Below are 16,149 nucleotides of genomic sequence, written 5' to 3'. Positions count from 1 at the left end.
GGCACCGCTCCAAGAACAGGAATATTCTGCTTTTTTGGTCAATATGAGAATAGGATATGAGGAATATATTGCTTGAATTGACTACCATCAACAATGACTGAATATCCAAATCAAGGGCGCCAATTTTTGCTTTTAAAGACAAGTTTGTGTTTTATTTTTGCATTATATTTCGATAGACTGTATGATAGTGAGTCTTTGTGGAGCTATGGATGCCTTTGTCTATGCGTCTGTCAAAAGTGTAGCAAGTTCAATGATTCAGTTCACCTTGAAATTAATTGCCAGAACTTCCAGTCATAACAGTTTGAATGTCATATATTACTTTCTCAATTGTATAAATGTTTCTTCATTATATAAACAGTATTCATCTGCATTATTCAGGCAAGTCAATACACTATTCATCTCTTTCAATTTCATCTCTTCCATTTTGTGTTATTTGTTCCTTCAGAATCCTCCCTGTTCTCCTCCCTAAATCGTTTAACCATCACCACTCAATTAAGTCTCAAAGGGCTGTTTCAGCACAACCTCCAGTATAATTAAGATCTCACCTCGCTGTATCGCACTCAAACAACACCTGACTTTTCCTATCACATTAGTTTGACTGTTCTAGTGTAAATTCTTAAATTTACAGCATGTTTTTATTTTCCGTTTTTGTTCTGTACATCAAAGCTAAAGACATGCTTCATGAATAGTGGATCTTGCGCACTGTAGATCAATGATGTATTAAATTCATATCACTCTTTATTAGAGAGTGGGGGAATCACTCCCCTCACTCATTTCACTCAATGAAGAAGACAGCAGCAAACCGGAGTGTAGCATGGTGTCAGAGTCAGGAAAACACAAAAGAGAAGATCTTGGAGAGATCTGATCTCACACCAGCAGGGGTCTTCATGGTTCAGGGCTGGGGGTCTTGACCACAGCATCAATAGCCTCAACAATGAACACACACAATTGTATTTTTGTCACAGACTTATTTCAGGATTTCAGATTTGATGCTGCTGTATTCTTTGCTTTCAGACATCAGCAGTAAACTGTCTTGCTGTGTTTCAGAGATGCATTTTCTTTGAAACATTTCTCTTTGTGTTTCAGGTTGTCAGGATTCATGCTGCCCTCCCCTATAGTCAGCAGTGGATCTATATTGGCCTTGTGGTTTACCACAGACTTTGCCGTCAGTGCACAGGGCTTCAAAGCCGTATATGAAGGTAAGACAATGTGTGAGTGTGCATAGTGATGTATGAATGCTGTCCATGATACACAGATGATTTCTGAGTCAATACTGATGACATACTGCACCTGCAGGGTAATTGATCCATTCTGGGAAATGTGTGAAGTACCACAGTATGTTATATGAAATTCTTTACAGTTTTGTCTGTTTTGTCGCCTTGAGAACTCAATGGGCAGATTTTCCTTTTGATCAAACATAGTTGCAGCAGTATACATACAATACATACAGCCCTGCTTCTCATTTAAGACATAATGGGCCACACTCAGCGCAAAACCACTGTGCCACTGGCGCAAGTGCTTTTGCTGTCTCACACCAGCACAAGTGGCATTTTTGCCGTGTCTACAAGATAGCAAATGCACTTGCGCCGGGTCTGTGTGGCTGTGGGCGGGAGGTCTAAATGTGACGGCAAAATGAAGGCGTGGCCCGGCGCGTTCACTATCTTGTGCTTGGTGCATTGGAGTAAAATCCACTTGCGCTTCAGACCAAAACCTGATCGAAGTATGAAGTCTGTGGTCTTTCAGCACAAGATAGCACCCGGCAGGTTTGGCCGAAACACACACACATGTTCACAATCACAAAACACCTTCATTTATGGTCATTCTCTTCCTCACACAGGAATGTGGATTAGTAAAGTGTTATTTCAACATATTTTCTATTAGTAATAAAGTGTAAATATTGAAGTTAAAAGTGTCCGTGTGTGTCTCATGCTTGGCTGAGGCACACACACATCTCCACAATCACAGAACACCTTTCATCAATGTTAAATAGCTGTGCATGCGTGTGTGTCTTTAAAGATAAACTCACTAATAAGAAACAAGAAATTATTTTAATTATAAAGCCTAATAAATCTAAACAGACCTGCAAAGTGCGCATGGGACAGTATCACGGCTGTCAGATTGTGTTTATCAGATGAGTCAGCATGACAGCTGGAGCAGCTGTAGTGTTTGTATCTGCATGTTTATTGTGATCCAGAAAATCAAGGATTAATCAGTTATGACCTGTATGTAAAATGTACAAGATACTATATTTGACCGGCCTGACGCAGAGAGAAAAAGGTATGTGTGCTTCTGTCAGAGCTGGTTAGATATATCCGTGCATAGTTTTGCATACTTCAAACTTCAGAAACTCCTTCTGATTGTTTCATAGCAGGTCAGAGGAGTGAGGATAGGAGGAGGGGATGAGGATTAGGTGTGAGAGGAGAAGAAGGAGGAGCACGGACAGCTGTGTAACTGCTCTTCCACCCGGCTCAGGTGGGCCAGTGGAACTGGGCAGCTTTGCAGGTAGACTAGATTGGTTTGCCTCCCCTCTCTACTGCACCATCTCTCTCCCGCTCCTCAGCCAGCAGAACTGCATAATAATGATGATGATGATAATAATTAATTATAAAATACAACACAATTTCAAGGTGCTTCAGTGTAAAACGTAGCCAGATACATATCTGCATGACATTTGGCGTTCATTTATTTTACTGGTTTTTGTAGGTGTTAATGTAAAATAAACTATTTACACATGAGGCTGTTTTGGAGACGTCCTGCTGTCTCCATATATTGCACACTTCCACGCTTTCACTTCTCGAACCAGGAGATCTGTCTCCTCCCTTTGAATATCTTTTCTTTGCTTCCTCCTGGTAAATCTGCCGTCATGCTGCCACCGCTTCCACTGCTGGTGCACCTGCCTCTTAAAGGTGATGAGAACTGACTTTCTGATTGGTTTATTGCATGTAAACTCACCTGTGAATTAATGAGGGCACTTTGGCACACCTGGTATTTGTGTCCCACTTTGTGCTGGGAGCACAAAGGACCGGGCAGGGCAAAATACCACTTGCGCCCCTGGCACAAGATGGCAAAGGTGGATTTGGACACACCTTGAATAAATTAAATCCATTGTGCCTCGTGCTTTCTACTTGCACTTTAGATTGGCATAAGATAGGGCCCTAAGTGTTCGTGTTAATAGTTCTGTGAGCGAGACTTTTGACTCACAGCCCAGGGACCACTGAAAAGTATACAACTATATATGTGTACACAGCCCTGTATTTATCCTTTATTCTTCATCTGGTTCCCCTTTAACTTCTGCAGCAGCAGTTCCGAACTTTGATACTTACTTACTTGAAAAGTGCCTCATCATTTGTCCTCAAATTTTGGTGCTTAAAAAGCAAATCTAATCATCATCAGTGGGCAAATAAGCATGCAGCATGCTTGTAATTATGCTGGTGATTTGCTGTCTAATGTAACACGTTATAGAGGCATGCAGGAAAAACACCAAGTTAAAGACATGCCTAGAGACAGGGATCTTGTTTTTTTAATCACCAGTTACTTATCTGCACAAATAACTAGATGAACTTTGTGTTGCTAGCCAGTGCAGCTAACTTATTCCACTGTAGGGACAGATAACCTTGAGCCAAGGTGAAGAGCGGTTTTGATGGCTAACATGGTGTTTAAAGACTGACAGGTCAAAGCAGAGAAACACCTGAAGTTGACAGTCAGACCTGGGTTAGCTACTCGTTAAATAAGAGGTCTTACTCTGTCACTATTTCTCAGTACCACACATGTCACCCACACAGTCACTCCCTTCTTCTCCTTCTTCTTTGGCTTAGACAGACTACTGTTTGTCTTTAATGTTCCTTTTGACTATTAATTACATTAATATATAGTCTAGATCTGTACAGATATTCCATTACTTACTTAATTTAAAGTGTAATGTCATTTTATTTTTGTTAAAAATTGATTTTTTAAAATTGGTATTGAAAAAAGTATAGTTAAGGAAGCAGTATTAAAGTCAAGGTATCCCTATTGGTACTGGTCCTGAAAATGTTAGAACAATACCCACCCCTAGATAACTTCCACAATGTGCGTTGAGAGGTTATCGAACAAGTTAGCACTGGTGGAAAGAGTAATGGAAATCTGGATTCAAGTAAAAGGACTGTTACATTACTAAAATCTTATCCAATTACAGGTACAAATACTGGTGTTAGAAATATACTTAGCTGTCTAGCATGATGATTATGCATTAGACCTGTCGGCACAAGTTGTTCTGTGAAGAAGTCCACTTTACCGTCTACTATTACATTTCTGACAATCATGAGAAGATTGGATGTTATCTCTCTTGTATGGTCAACCATGACGGACTGTTTCCACATTAGTCTCATAAGAGCAGTGAAGAGCTCGTCCCACTGCTCTGTTTTGTGCAAGCTGGAGTTTTTAAATTTTTTTATTTTGCTGCACAGGACAACACAGCTGCAGAGTACCGTACAGTAGGTGTGAGAGAAGAAGATGTCTGTGTTACCTGCTTCCTAATTGATGGTAACACATAGGGGACGGCTGCCCCATTTTTACAACAATAGCAGCGTCTATATTGTCTGACCATGCCAATCGATTATGACGCCAAGTCATTTTGTTTTCCTCTCTCGGTGTATTGGACATACAGTATGTGTCCCGTATTCTTATGTCTACACTGGAAGGTCCGTGTTCGCATCAGTGCTTGTTGTGTTGACTTCCTCGCTGCGTTTTGTTTTGCTTCGTGTCTTACATGTGTGTTATGAGCGTGGTATACAAGACTTTTCTATGTCTGCGTGCCTGTTGGGATGCGACATAAATGCTGAGCCTGACCTTTTGAAGATGCACACACACATACACGAAACACAAACACACACACGCACACACAGTGTTCCATTACGCTTGCATAAGAGTTCATCTATGAATCATGAACTCTAAATATCAAAGACAAACTCAAGAGACCAGTAATACACACTTACTCCCCTGTGTGCATATGTGTGCGAGTTTGTGTTCACCTTTATCTTATTCTGTTTGTGTATACTGTATATTGTGTGTGTCTGTGTGTGTGTGTATGTATGTGTGTGTTCCTGGATGTGTGCCATTTGTGTCTCTGTGTATGTCGAAAGCAAACCTGACAGCCATTAAACCTTTTCTTCCAGGAAGTACTTTGTCTTTATTTTTTTTTCTTTCCATTGTTGTTTCACGTCTGTGGGGAACTTTAAGTGTGTTTGTTGCCTCAGGAGTGTTGCGATTGTGTGTGTCTAAGTGCATGTGTGATTGTGTATGTGATGTGTGTATATGTATGCATAACTGACAGGTCTTTCTGCTAATGTCTTTTTTTCCCCATGTTCCATGTCAGTGCTTGCGTGTGTGTAAAGAAAATGGCATTCACACATCAAAACAAAGCATTTTTCATTCAATGCTTTGAGGGGTTTTTTGTTTGTATATAAGATCAGTCATCAGGTGTGTGATCAGTCCTGGTATGTGCAAGTTCCAGTTAACTGGTTAGCTGTCTACTTTATCTTTATGCCTTTAAGCACCACTGGAGTTTATTGAAAGCCAAGACAAATAGCGGAGAGGGAACATTGGTAAAAGTAATGACAAAAAGAAAATGAAAAAAAAAGAAAAATGAAACAATGAATAAAAAATAGATGTATAGCACTGATTTAATTCAATATAGATGTAAGACAGTGCAGTTTAGTTGGTAGTCTCACAGCAGGATATTTGAAAGAAGATGAACTGTGACACTTAAAGACTGGCTTTTAATTTTAAACACATATATGATATTAAAGTTTAGTTTTTCATTAAGCTTCCATAAAGATGAGTGAAAATAAATGTTCATGAGTATTAGAAAACCTGGTTCAAGAACAGCACTGTTGAGACCAGACTGTGTGAATGTGACAGATGACATTTTGATTGACGTCTCCCTCACGTCCCAACATGCAAAGTAAGCAATGCAGCTACTGCTGTGTGTGAACCGCTGTAAACAGGGAAGAAGCAAAACGTATTTTAGCCACCTAAAAACAACAAAAATGGTTTAAGTGTACACCATATTTAAAACATTGTCACCACTTTACTGTTAGACAGCCTTTTCCAACTGGAAACTGAAGCAGCTGTCTGCATGCCACCAGACTCTGTGGACTAAATCAGTCATTTTACCTCATAGAAAACAGGAATTGCCAGTGTACTGTTTGTGTTATTTCTGTTTTTCTTTGTGTTGTTTTGTGTGATTTAGGTATTACTAACACGTTAGTTTGGATTTTTTTTCAAGGAGTCTTGTGGTTGCGGCATAGACATCATCTTCAGCACCCCGTCACAAAGAGCTGTCGACAGCAAAGTAAAGCGGTGAAAGTATTCTAAATATAAGGTGCACTTTATTGATTTCTGTGAGGTAAAATTGCTGTTCATGTCAAAAGAGTCTGAAATGATATAATAGGTTCAGTTCCCTGTTGTTTAGTTGGCTCCGACTCAAACAGCAGAGAGAGCAGTGCGAGCAAAAAAGCTGTTGCACCCACTAAGCGACTGATGTGGATTTTGAAAGTGAACATGAAAGTGAAAAAAAAAAAAAAAAAAATTAAAGGGCAATTTTTAAAATTTGGATTGAAACTAATTTCTAATACATTTCAGATGCTTACTATTTGACACTTAATTACGTGGTGAGAAAGTTATTGTGTACTTGAGTTTCCAGAGTCTTTAACAGTATGAGTCTGTTAAAGTATATGTGCAAAATGTAAGTATTAAAAAACAAGCCAAAGTCAGTCTAGTTGCACTGCCGCTCCCAAATGAGAAACAAACAATTATTACAAACTGTATCCTGTACATGTAATTCAATTAACCAAGACAAAGTCATTGTGCATTAAAAAACATAATTGCGTGTGTAATAGAGATCAGATATTCATCAGCTGCACATCTCGAATAGCTGACAATTTCAGAGAGAAAGGAGGAAGTGCTACTCACACCGCAACTTTAACTCTCAAATATTACTGTTAACTCAAATCAAGATCAAGACCAGTAATACCAACCTAAGCCTCACTTTTTGACTTGTGAAACAAAAACACTTCTCAGCTGTCGTCTCAAGTTGTTCAGTTCAAAGTCTGGCAGACAAAAAAAAAACAACAACAACAAGATTTTAAGTAATGTGAGAAGCACCACTGTGACTGTAATCAGTTAGGCTGAATCCAAAGCAGATCCACCATTCAACTCTAATTTTAAATGCTTGTCATAATCTGCAGTTCCACAGGCAAAAGTTTGTTTTTTATCCAACCAAGAAAACTAGTGGAGCCACCTACGATGTGAGGGTTTTGAGTTAAATGTTTGATGTGAATAGAATTTTAACAGTGTTCATGTTCAGTAAAGAGAAAGTTTTACTGTGGATGTTGACCTTTGTGCCCTTTTATATATCCTTTAACCTCTTCCCCTGTTATGCTATTTAAAGCAGACCCTGAGACACCCTGCACATATCTTTTATACTGTTAAGAACGAAGAAGAAAAATACTTGTTGATAGGTTATAGGGTCAGGAACTTGAGTTTGAAATGTGAAGTCCCATCTTATTGTACATTTTAATCCCATCACGGCTCCACATCCTGGCAGACTTTACAAGATGACAGTGAACACAACACGCTACATGTGCAGTTGGCCTGGCAAGTCAAACAGTCACAACAGTATTGTGATTGTTATAAGATAGTTTAATACAACACCATGACTTACTGTGTTGTTGGTTTCTCTGCCTCTGCTTTTTTTTATGCCACCATGCTGTCTTCAGTCATTCACTTGCGCTCCACACTGGTCACCTGTTTGCTGATTGCAGGCTGGTATTTGTCAGTGCCTTTAGGGAAAGCTGGAAAAATACTACTGCATGCAGTAAACACAAAAACCATATAAATCATTTCTTTACATTATTTTTATTTAGGAAAATGTTTCATATTATGCCTTTTAAGACACATTCTCTGCATTTGTCATAATGTTTAAAACCATACCCCCAAAACTCTTCCCAGCGTGCTGTTGATGTTTTGCTGTGATTACCTTCTGTGTTTAGTGTCTTCTTTAATTTTGGCTGTCGTCCCTGTTGGTACTATGGCTCCATGCTACAATTGAATTTCTTTGTGGCATAAAACAAAGAAACACAAAATAAATCACCGAACTGAACTCTACGTGAGCTGATTTAGACAGATAAAAGCTTTGCAAAAAAGAAAATATTAATTTAAAATGATCAGACAATCTCAGCATCTTCTTTCGCTCCCTTGCTATCTTCTTTCTGTTTCTCTACCACACCTTTTTCTTCTCCTCCTCCTTGTCTTCCTCTCCTCTCCCCACTATTTCTCTGCTTCTGTTCATTTAAACTAATTCACACTAACAAAGAATCTATTCGGCCCTGTCTATTTATTGGCCCTAACAACCTGTCTCCCCTGTCTGTCTGTCAGCCCCTCTCTGTTAACATAGCCAGTTCTGTTAACAAATCTCTTCTCTGTTCTATCCTTTTATTAACGGAAACCAAATTGAACTATAAGTCTGAACACATAGCTAACTGATAAGACCCCAGTCGCCTGAGAGAGCGATGGCTTGAGAGGGAGAAAGAGATGGAGGGCTGGTCAAATGAAGCTATAAGTGGTGGAAAGCTTGGCCTTGCTGATAAAAAAGCAAGTTTGCAAACCAGCTCTGCAAGACAAGATAATCATCAATTAATTTCCCCTGAAGCAGAAAGAGAGACAGACAGACAGAAAGAGGTGTGGAGAGAGCTGGCTAAGAGGACGAGGAGAGGGAGGGGTAAATATAAACTGAAGGAGGAGATTTTGGATCTGTCTGTATTTCTAGTTTGTTGTCTCCACCAGCACAACATTATTCATGAGGACAAACACATATCATCATCTTCATCAAATTAAAAAAAAAAAGAAGAATTTGAAGTGCTTCACTCATCTTTTATTAATAGCGGTGATGTTTTGATGGTATTTTGTATTCAGATGCAGCAGGGCCCCGGATGGAGGAGTTTTTGTCACTTGTAATTCTCCCGTCTCCCCTACCATCTTCTCCGTCTGTTTCATGAAATATTTTAGAATATTTATATTCGTTTCCTCTGTGTTCAGCAGTCAGTCAGCGAGCGTAAACTCTCCCAGCTGCTCCATCAGGAGTTGGACCTGCAGTCATAGCTATGGATTTGTTGGAAGCAGTATGGATTATGCCCTGGGTTGTATGTCCACCAGGACCATCACTCCGCAACGTTTTTCAAATGTGGAAAGATGCCTTGGTGCACGTTCCTGTTGGAGCTGGGAGCTTAGCATGTGTTTAGCAGTTGTGGTGCCAAATGCTAAAAGTTATAAATATTTAAACTTTTAGTCAAAGATTGCCTCAAATGAGTTTGCCGTTGTCGCTTAGCAACAAGAAGCACTACCAGTACTTCCCCTGAGCATTTGTTAAGTGCTGCTACCTATAAGAAAAATCCTGGTGGATACAAGGCCTGACACTTTTGTTCACAATAGTGACTCAACTGTCCTGACACAAAGGAAAATGGTATGAAACACACAACATACACATATGAATGACATGGGAAACTTCTGTCAATGTAGCTGTGGTGCATATTGCTGTCATGATATAAAATATTTACAGCATGTTTACTGGGTTCAAAGAGTTCAACCTTAATGGCAATTCTCCTTTAGTCCATAATAATTATGGATGCATAAGCCTACAATATAAATGCGACATGAAGATGAAATGTGTATCAAATGAAGAATTGGTATCTCATTTTATTAATAAAGTAGTAGTGTTTTAAATGGGCGAGTGCTATTTAAGGCCAGTTTACAAACGACCATAAAACTAATTATTTTCAGGAGAAAAGATGTTTCAACAATTCTCATTTAACATCTTGACTAAGAATACAAGAGAACTGCTCTAATTAACAAGGCCTATTAATTATAAACTGTGGATGATTATGTACAATATGCACTGCAGCAGTTGTGTGTGTGTGTGTGTGTGTGTGTGTGTGTGTGTGTGTGTGTGTGTGTGTGTGTTAGAGCTGAGGTTCATACATACACACACACAAGAGAGTGTGTTTCACTCATAGTGCAAGCATAAAATAAATGGCATATTGTGATCATTTCAAATAATATGCAATAAAATATAGATTTTCAATATAAATAACAGAAGACATAAAATAGGCCTAACTAGAAGAGTGCACTGAATAGAGTGCAAATCCCCTTTGACCTTTGACCACCAAAATCTTATCAGTTTATCTTTCAAGTGGCCATTTGTGCCAAGTTTGAAAAATTCCCTCAGGGTGTTCTTGAGATATCAAGTTCAGAAGAAGGGGATGACCTGAAAACATTATGCCTCTGGCCATGACTTTTGCTGAAGTGGAGGCAAAAACAAAAATTTTGAGTCACAGCGCTCCTTCAGCATACAGGCATGAATGTGCACAAAAAATGAGACTGATTGTTCCAGAAGTGTTCAAGATTAGCTGCAGACAAGGAGCACGTCTGTTGACCACTCACACACACATGTACGAGGATATAATGAAGCCTTTCAAATAACAAAAAAAAATCATAATAATAATAATTGTTTTATATCATGACAATTTTACTTAATGAATCTGAAAAATTTTCCCAGACCCCATGGCGGAGCACCACACACCCCTGTGGCATTTTAGAAGTACTATGTTAGAGAGAGAGGGACGGCGAGATTATTGACTCCAAGCACCACCTTTTACTTTACCACAAAGTAGAAACATCATCTTCAAAGTCTCAACTTCCCACACACACACATACACACACACACACACACACACACACACACACACTGAGAGAAAGAGGCCGTGTGAGCGATTTTCAGTCCCAAGGCTAGCTGCAGAGTTTCCTCTCCTGTTGAGGGACTTCTGTGAAAAACAGGACTTGGAAACCCTTTAAAGGGACTCTGCACATTAAACACACACACACATACACACACACACACACACACACACACACAGAGAACACAAACATATGCGCACACATGCATACATGACTGCTGGAGATTACATAGGGACCACTATGGAAAAAGCAACAGCGGGAGCATAACGATAAGAAGATAGGAATACCGAGGAGACGGGGGGCAGTACGTGTGTGTGTGTGTGTGAGTGTGTGTGTGTGTGTGTTCCAGTGCAAGTGTTACAGGTCACGGGTATTTTTGTTTTTTCTCATTCCTTGTTGTTATGGTGATACTCAGCATGTCACCATGTATGGGTTATTATGGGGTATCACTTTTACACTGCATTTACAACATGTAATGTGTGAGTGGCCTGTGCCTGAATGTGTGTGTATCTGTAAAATTGCAGGAAGTTCATCCCCTTTGGTGTTGGCATTTCCACTGTGTCTCCTTCTCTCCCCCTCTCCCCATCTCTCTGCTGTGTAGACTGGTGTAGAATCCATTAGGAACACTTCTAGGAGCTTCCAAATCTTGCTGACTTGATGCAAGGCTTTGCACAGACTGTGGCAAGAGCCCTGTAGCCACCAACCATTGGACGAGATGCAAAAAGATCGCAGCCTCCTGCTCGGGGATTTTGGGTCCTTAGACATGATGTTACACATAAGACAGATTTATTCATCTAGAGTTTTTTCCGATGCCTCTAGCCAGATAGTTTTCTTAGTAGTGCCTTTATTTCACAGAGTTTCGCCTTACTAAATCTCAGAAGGCTGCAAATAGCCATTGCAGAAAATTGCACTGTAGATGGGAGATCTGACATAATAGGAATACAAACTATGGGATGTTGGCTGACTGATTAGAAAAAAAAGTATTCAGAGGAATGATTTTCAAATATAAAGTTTCAGATTTTTGTTGACAAACTCATGATGTGCAGCTAGATTTCTATATTGTAGATAGAAACTCGACATATCCACTACTTAAAGTGACAATAATAATGTCACAATTTACCAGCACTGAAGAGTCACATTCACACATTCATGAAGCGTCCATCTGTTCAATCAACCTGGACTCCAATCTACGTTTGTCCGTCACTGTCCTCAGAAGCAGCTGTCCTGTCAGCAGTAGCTCGCAAGGAGCTGAAAGGACAGCAACAGGTCAAATTGTCCTCAGCAGGCTGAGTAATATCAGAAATTTACTGGACAAAAATAGTCTTGATGCGTATGAGAAAAAATTGATATATAAAAAAAAAGATATTATTTCCCCACACAATGGTCAGACTATGCCAGGGGTTCTCAAAGTTATTACTTAAAAAAGGGCTGGGCAAAATGGCCTAAAATTTATATTGTGGTATAATTTGAAGCATATGCGATAACGATATATATTGCGATTTATTCTTTTTTCTGCATATATGTCAAAATGGCTGTTTCTGAACATACTCACATAGCAGATACATTGCAGCAGAATAAACACACTTCAAAATAGTATAGAGTGCCATTTTAAGAACATTTATTGTGCAAAACGTATTAAAAAAAATATAAGTAAAATGTTAGTAAAGCACAAAATTCAAAATTGTTTAAAATAAAGTGCAAAATGTAAAAAACAAACATTGCAATTTCTTCCTGCTAACCTGATTACTTATTTATATTGCACACAAATAAAGCTGCACATATTTGAAATAAAAATCCTTCAAGTTCAACAGGTTTCATCTCCATTAAATATAGAACAACAAAATTCAAACTCGCAGCATCTAGTGCAAATACGAACACTGAACATTAGTGTTTATGCTTCTTGCATGCAGTGAGATTCTTGCACATTAGAGGTTGTTCGCCAGCTTGATGACATCATCAACATGCGCTATTGCGGTAGGCCGATATAGTCAAAATCTCTACCATTGGCCAAATTCATATCATTTCTACCATGTACTGTTTATACCGCTCACCCCTAACTCAAAGGTCCACCTCTGGTTTTTATTGAAGGTCAGAGGTCTAGAAAGAACATTTTATTAACTCACTTATAACTTTCAAGCAATATACATTCAAGTCAGTCAAGACAGTCAGAATACATTTGGGCCTAGTGAGAGAAATGTCGTTGTTTTTCTGTGATCAGTTGCTTGAACTTAGTCAACATAAAATTCTGCAGACGTTACTGTCCAGATTGACCTGCCGTTCTTTCCCAATGTGGGCTGAGGTCCCAACTTCGAGAGGCCCCGGCCTGTAGGGATATCAGAAAGCTCAAAGAGAACCTGCTGGGCTTGATCAGTCATTACTGATCCCATTCATAAGATATACTGTAGAAAGCAGGAGCTGTGATTGAAAGGACCCCATGTGGAGATTACCCTTCACTGAGCACTGCAGCAAACTCATAGCATTAAAAACTCATGGGGTTCCCTGTTGCGTGTTTGGCAGGAATCTGTGTGAATTGTTACATTTGATAAAATGGAATAGTATCTGTTCAATAACTGACAAACGTCGAGAGTTCTTTCCATCCTGTACTGTTTGAATTATTGTCTTAAATCACAACCTGAATTAATTTCCAACTGTGTGTTTCATCCCACATTGCATTTCTAAATCCATTTGTCACCACATGCTGTACTTTGTTTTTCTGCTCAAATCTTGGCTGTTGTAATTCCCCTCTTTGAATGACAGTCGACCAGGCTGTCAGGTTTCAAAGTTAAATCCAGTTGGACAGCTGGATAAATTAAGAACGATCAACACAAAGCCTCAGGGGGTTCAGTTATCCAGGTTCAGAGATCATGAACGGATGTACTCAAGCTGTTTTGGTGTATCCGTAGAGAAAAATATATTTCTGATACTGAAAACATGTTTTTACCATCTCCTTACAAGCACTAGTGGCTAAAAACAGCGTTGACTTGCATCAGACTGTCGCAGTTGTGACGCGACACTGAGTGAACTGGACCAAAATGCAGAAAGGAGGTAGACTGCTGCAGTTAAGAGTGATTTAATGAAAACTCAGAGTAGTCCAAAGGCAAACAAAGGCTAACAAATCCAAAAGTGCAAATGAAGTCCATGAAATCCAAAGGAAGTCACCACAAGAAAAGCCAGAAGAAAGACGAACTGGCAACCCAGGAACTCAGGAAAGACACAAGACTAAATACACAGAGGAGCTGATTAGGTGCAGGCGAAAACAATTTGTAATCAAAAAAGGAGGGGAAACACAGTAAGTATAACAGCTGAAACAAGAGAAAGACAAGAACTTCAAAAATAAAACAAGTTAACTAAAATCCCCCAAACTAAGACAAAGACATTTTTTCCTGCCATTGTTTCTGAAACATATTATCACACATTTCACTCACCATTATACTTCAGAATCTATTTGGGTAGTTTAATCAACGGTAATGATCAGCTACATTTCTATTAGCATACATGTCCTCTCAACACGCTATAGCTGCCGATGTAGGAAAATGTTCCATGTTAAGCATTTATAGATTCACAATAATAACTTCAGTCATTAGGTCAGAGAATTATCAAGCTTGTAAATTTTCCATCAGTAACACAGAATCCATTTATCTGAGAGAAAGCTAGAGGGTAAACAAGTCTCAGTCATTCCAACAGAGAATAAATTCATTTGGATTTCCTTTTGATTAGCTTGTTGAGGAAATGTGCTGCATGTATACTGATGAAATAGGTTATATATACTGTACATGTAAACTATTAGCTGTTTGAAGTGGAAATGGTTAAGAAGACTGAAATTAATGGGCTTGGTGTAAACATAATATGATGTTTATGAAAATTTGCTTTGATGTATATAATAGGATGTCTTAAAGTAGAGCACACTGGCACAAATACATGTAAATGAAAACACAGAAAAAGACTCATTTCAGATGTTTATTGTGTATGCAGGTTAGGTTTTTAAAAATATAACCGTGCAATATCCTTTCATATCTTAAGTGGAAATGATGCTGCAACCAGCTGAGACAAATGATACATAAAACATAGAAAATGTCATTTCCTACCTCTCTAGAAACTGTGGGGTTTTTTTTCAGCAGGATATCAATGATTATGATTACCACTGACATTTACTGCATTTCTCTGTTACCATTGCATAGCCTATTTTAGCTCGCTATCGACCTGTTATCCCCTGCTCCTATCAGTATCTGTGTGCCCTTCATTGAGAATAATAGGTTGGCGAGTTTAGTCAAAGCCAATGGATTCAGCAGGGAAGCTTCTTAGAGCAAACACAGCAAATCATTAAAGGAAGGAAGGGCTACCGCTGGATTTGTAAACTTGGATAGTCAGGTACTGCTCCATATTTGTGCATTTATGTGTGTGTGTGTGTGTGTGTGCTGGAGAGATAAAGAGAGCGAAAGAGCGACAGCGAGAGAGGAAAGGGAGAGGCAGTCCGTTACACCATTAACCCATATTGACTGGAACGCCATAGGAAGCTCTTCACTGTGGGAGTGTGTCATATAACGCTGTTGTTACTGACGCCAGCAGTAGTCAGCTACATCGATCTAAGCAGCAATGTCAACTATCCCGCTGCGTGGTGTATGTGTGTGTGTGTGTGTCCATGGTGGGGTAGCAGAGGTATGTTCAAGGGTGATACCACCGTCATCAAAGCGTGTTGTCGGAGCCAGGGCACACACTTTTCTCTCTCACACCAGCACACATACTTGTAGCGAGTGTGGTGAGTGTGTAATCAACTTCCCACCATGCAGTAAAGTCAATATGACATCTAAGTGGTTTGAACTTGGCACCCTTTATGTGCTATCCTCAGTCTCTTTGGGCAAACTGGACTCTCTGCACAGTCACTGAGAGCAGAAGGTGGGATAAATGCTCAGACTCACACCTGGGAAATGTTTAGAACACAAACGGTGTTGATTTGTCGTCTACGGGATCTGTCTTTTTGAGCAGCTAAAGATATCGGACCATATTTGGAGTCGAGCTGCATATTGAATCTTTTCTGCCAGAATTGTGTACATCAGCATTCACACCTCAGACTTATCTGAGGACTCAGGCAGCTATTCAGACTTGGAACCTGTGTGGTTTTCCTGCACACAAAATCCACTCCAGAAAAAGACTGCCCCAAGTTCAGCACCACTGTCTGACAACTGAAGTTTTCTCCCCGAAAGCCTGAGTGAAACATACACTCACATTCAAACACACTCACTCTGTTTTTGCATGTGATGTGTTGCAGTAAAACTCTTCTTGCAAATGTACCAGAACATGCACACGCACACACGCATTGGGAGCTGTGCCTCATTGGTAGGGCCACGATGAAAGTATCAGGGGGATGGTTGCAACACAGAC

The 16,149-nt window shown here is 39.5% G+C and overlaps 1 protein-coding gene across 1 annotated transcript in view; it reads left to right on the top strand.

Annotated features, from left to right (window-relative positions):
* Positions 1-16,149, top strand: part of csmd1a (CUB and Sushi multiple domains 1a) — a 139,980-nt gene that overhangs the window by 51,283 nt on the left and 72,548 nt on the right. Inside the window, exon 3 of the mRNA XM_084724777.1 lies at positions 1,087-1,199. Within this exon, the coding sequence (XP_084580903.1) occupies positions 1,087-1,199 (113 nt within the window). The remainder of the gene's footprint in view (positions 1-1,086; positions 1,200-16,149) is intronic.

This window comes from Lutjanus erythropterus, chromosome 1, assembly GCF_056507025.1.
Source record: "Lutjanus erythropterus isolate fLutEry1 chromosome 1, fLutEry1.hap2, whole genome shotgun sequence".
Lineage (NCBI taxonomy): Eukaryota > Metazoa > Chordata > Actinopteri > Lutjaniformes > Lutjanidae > Lutjanus > Lutjanus erythropterus.
The sequence above is the reverse complement of the archived record's forward strand: the minus strand, read 5'-3'. Positions and strand labels throughout refer to the sequence as shown.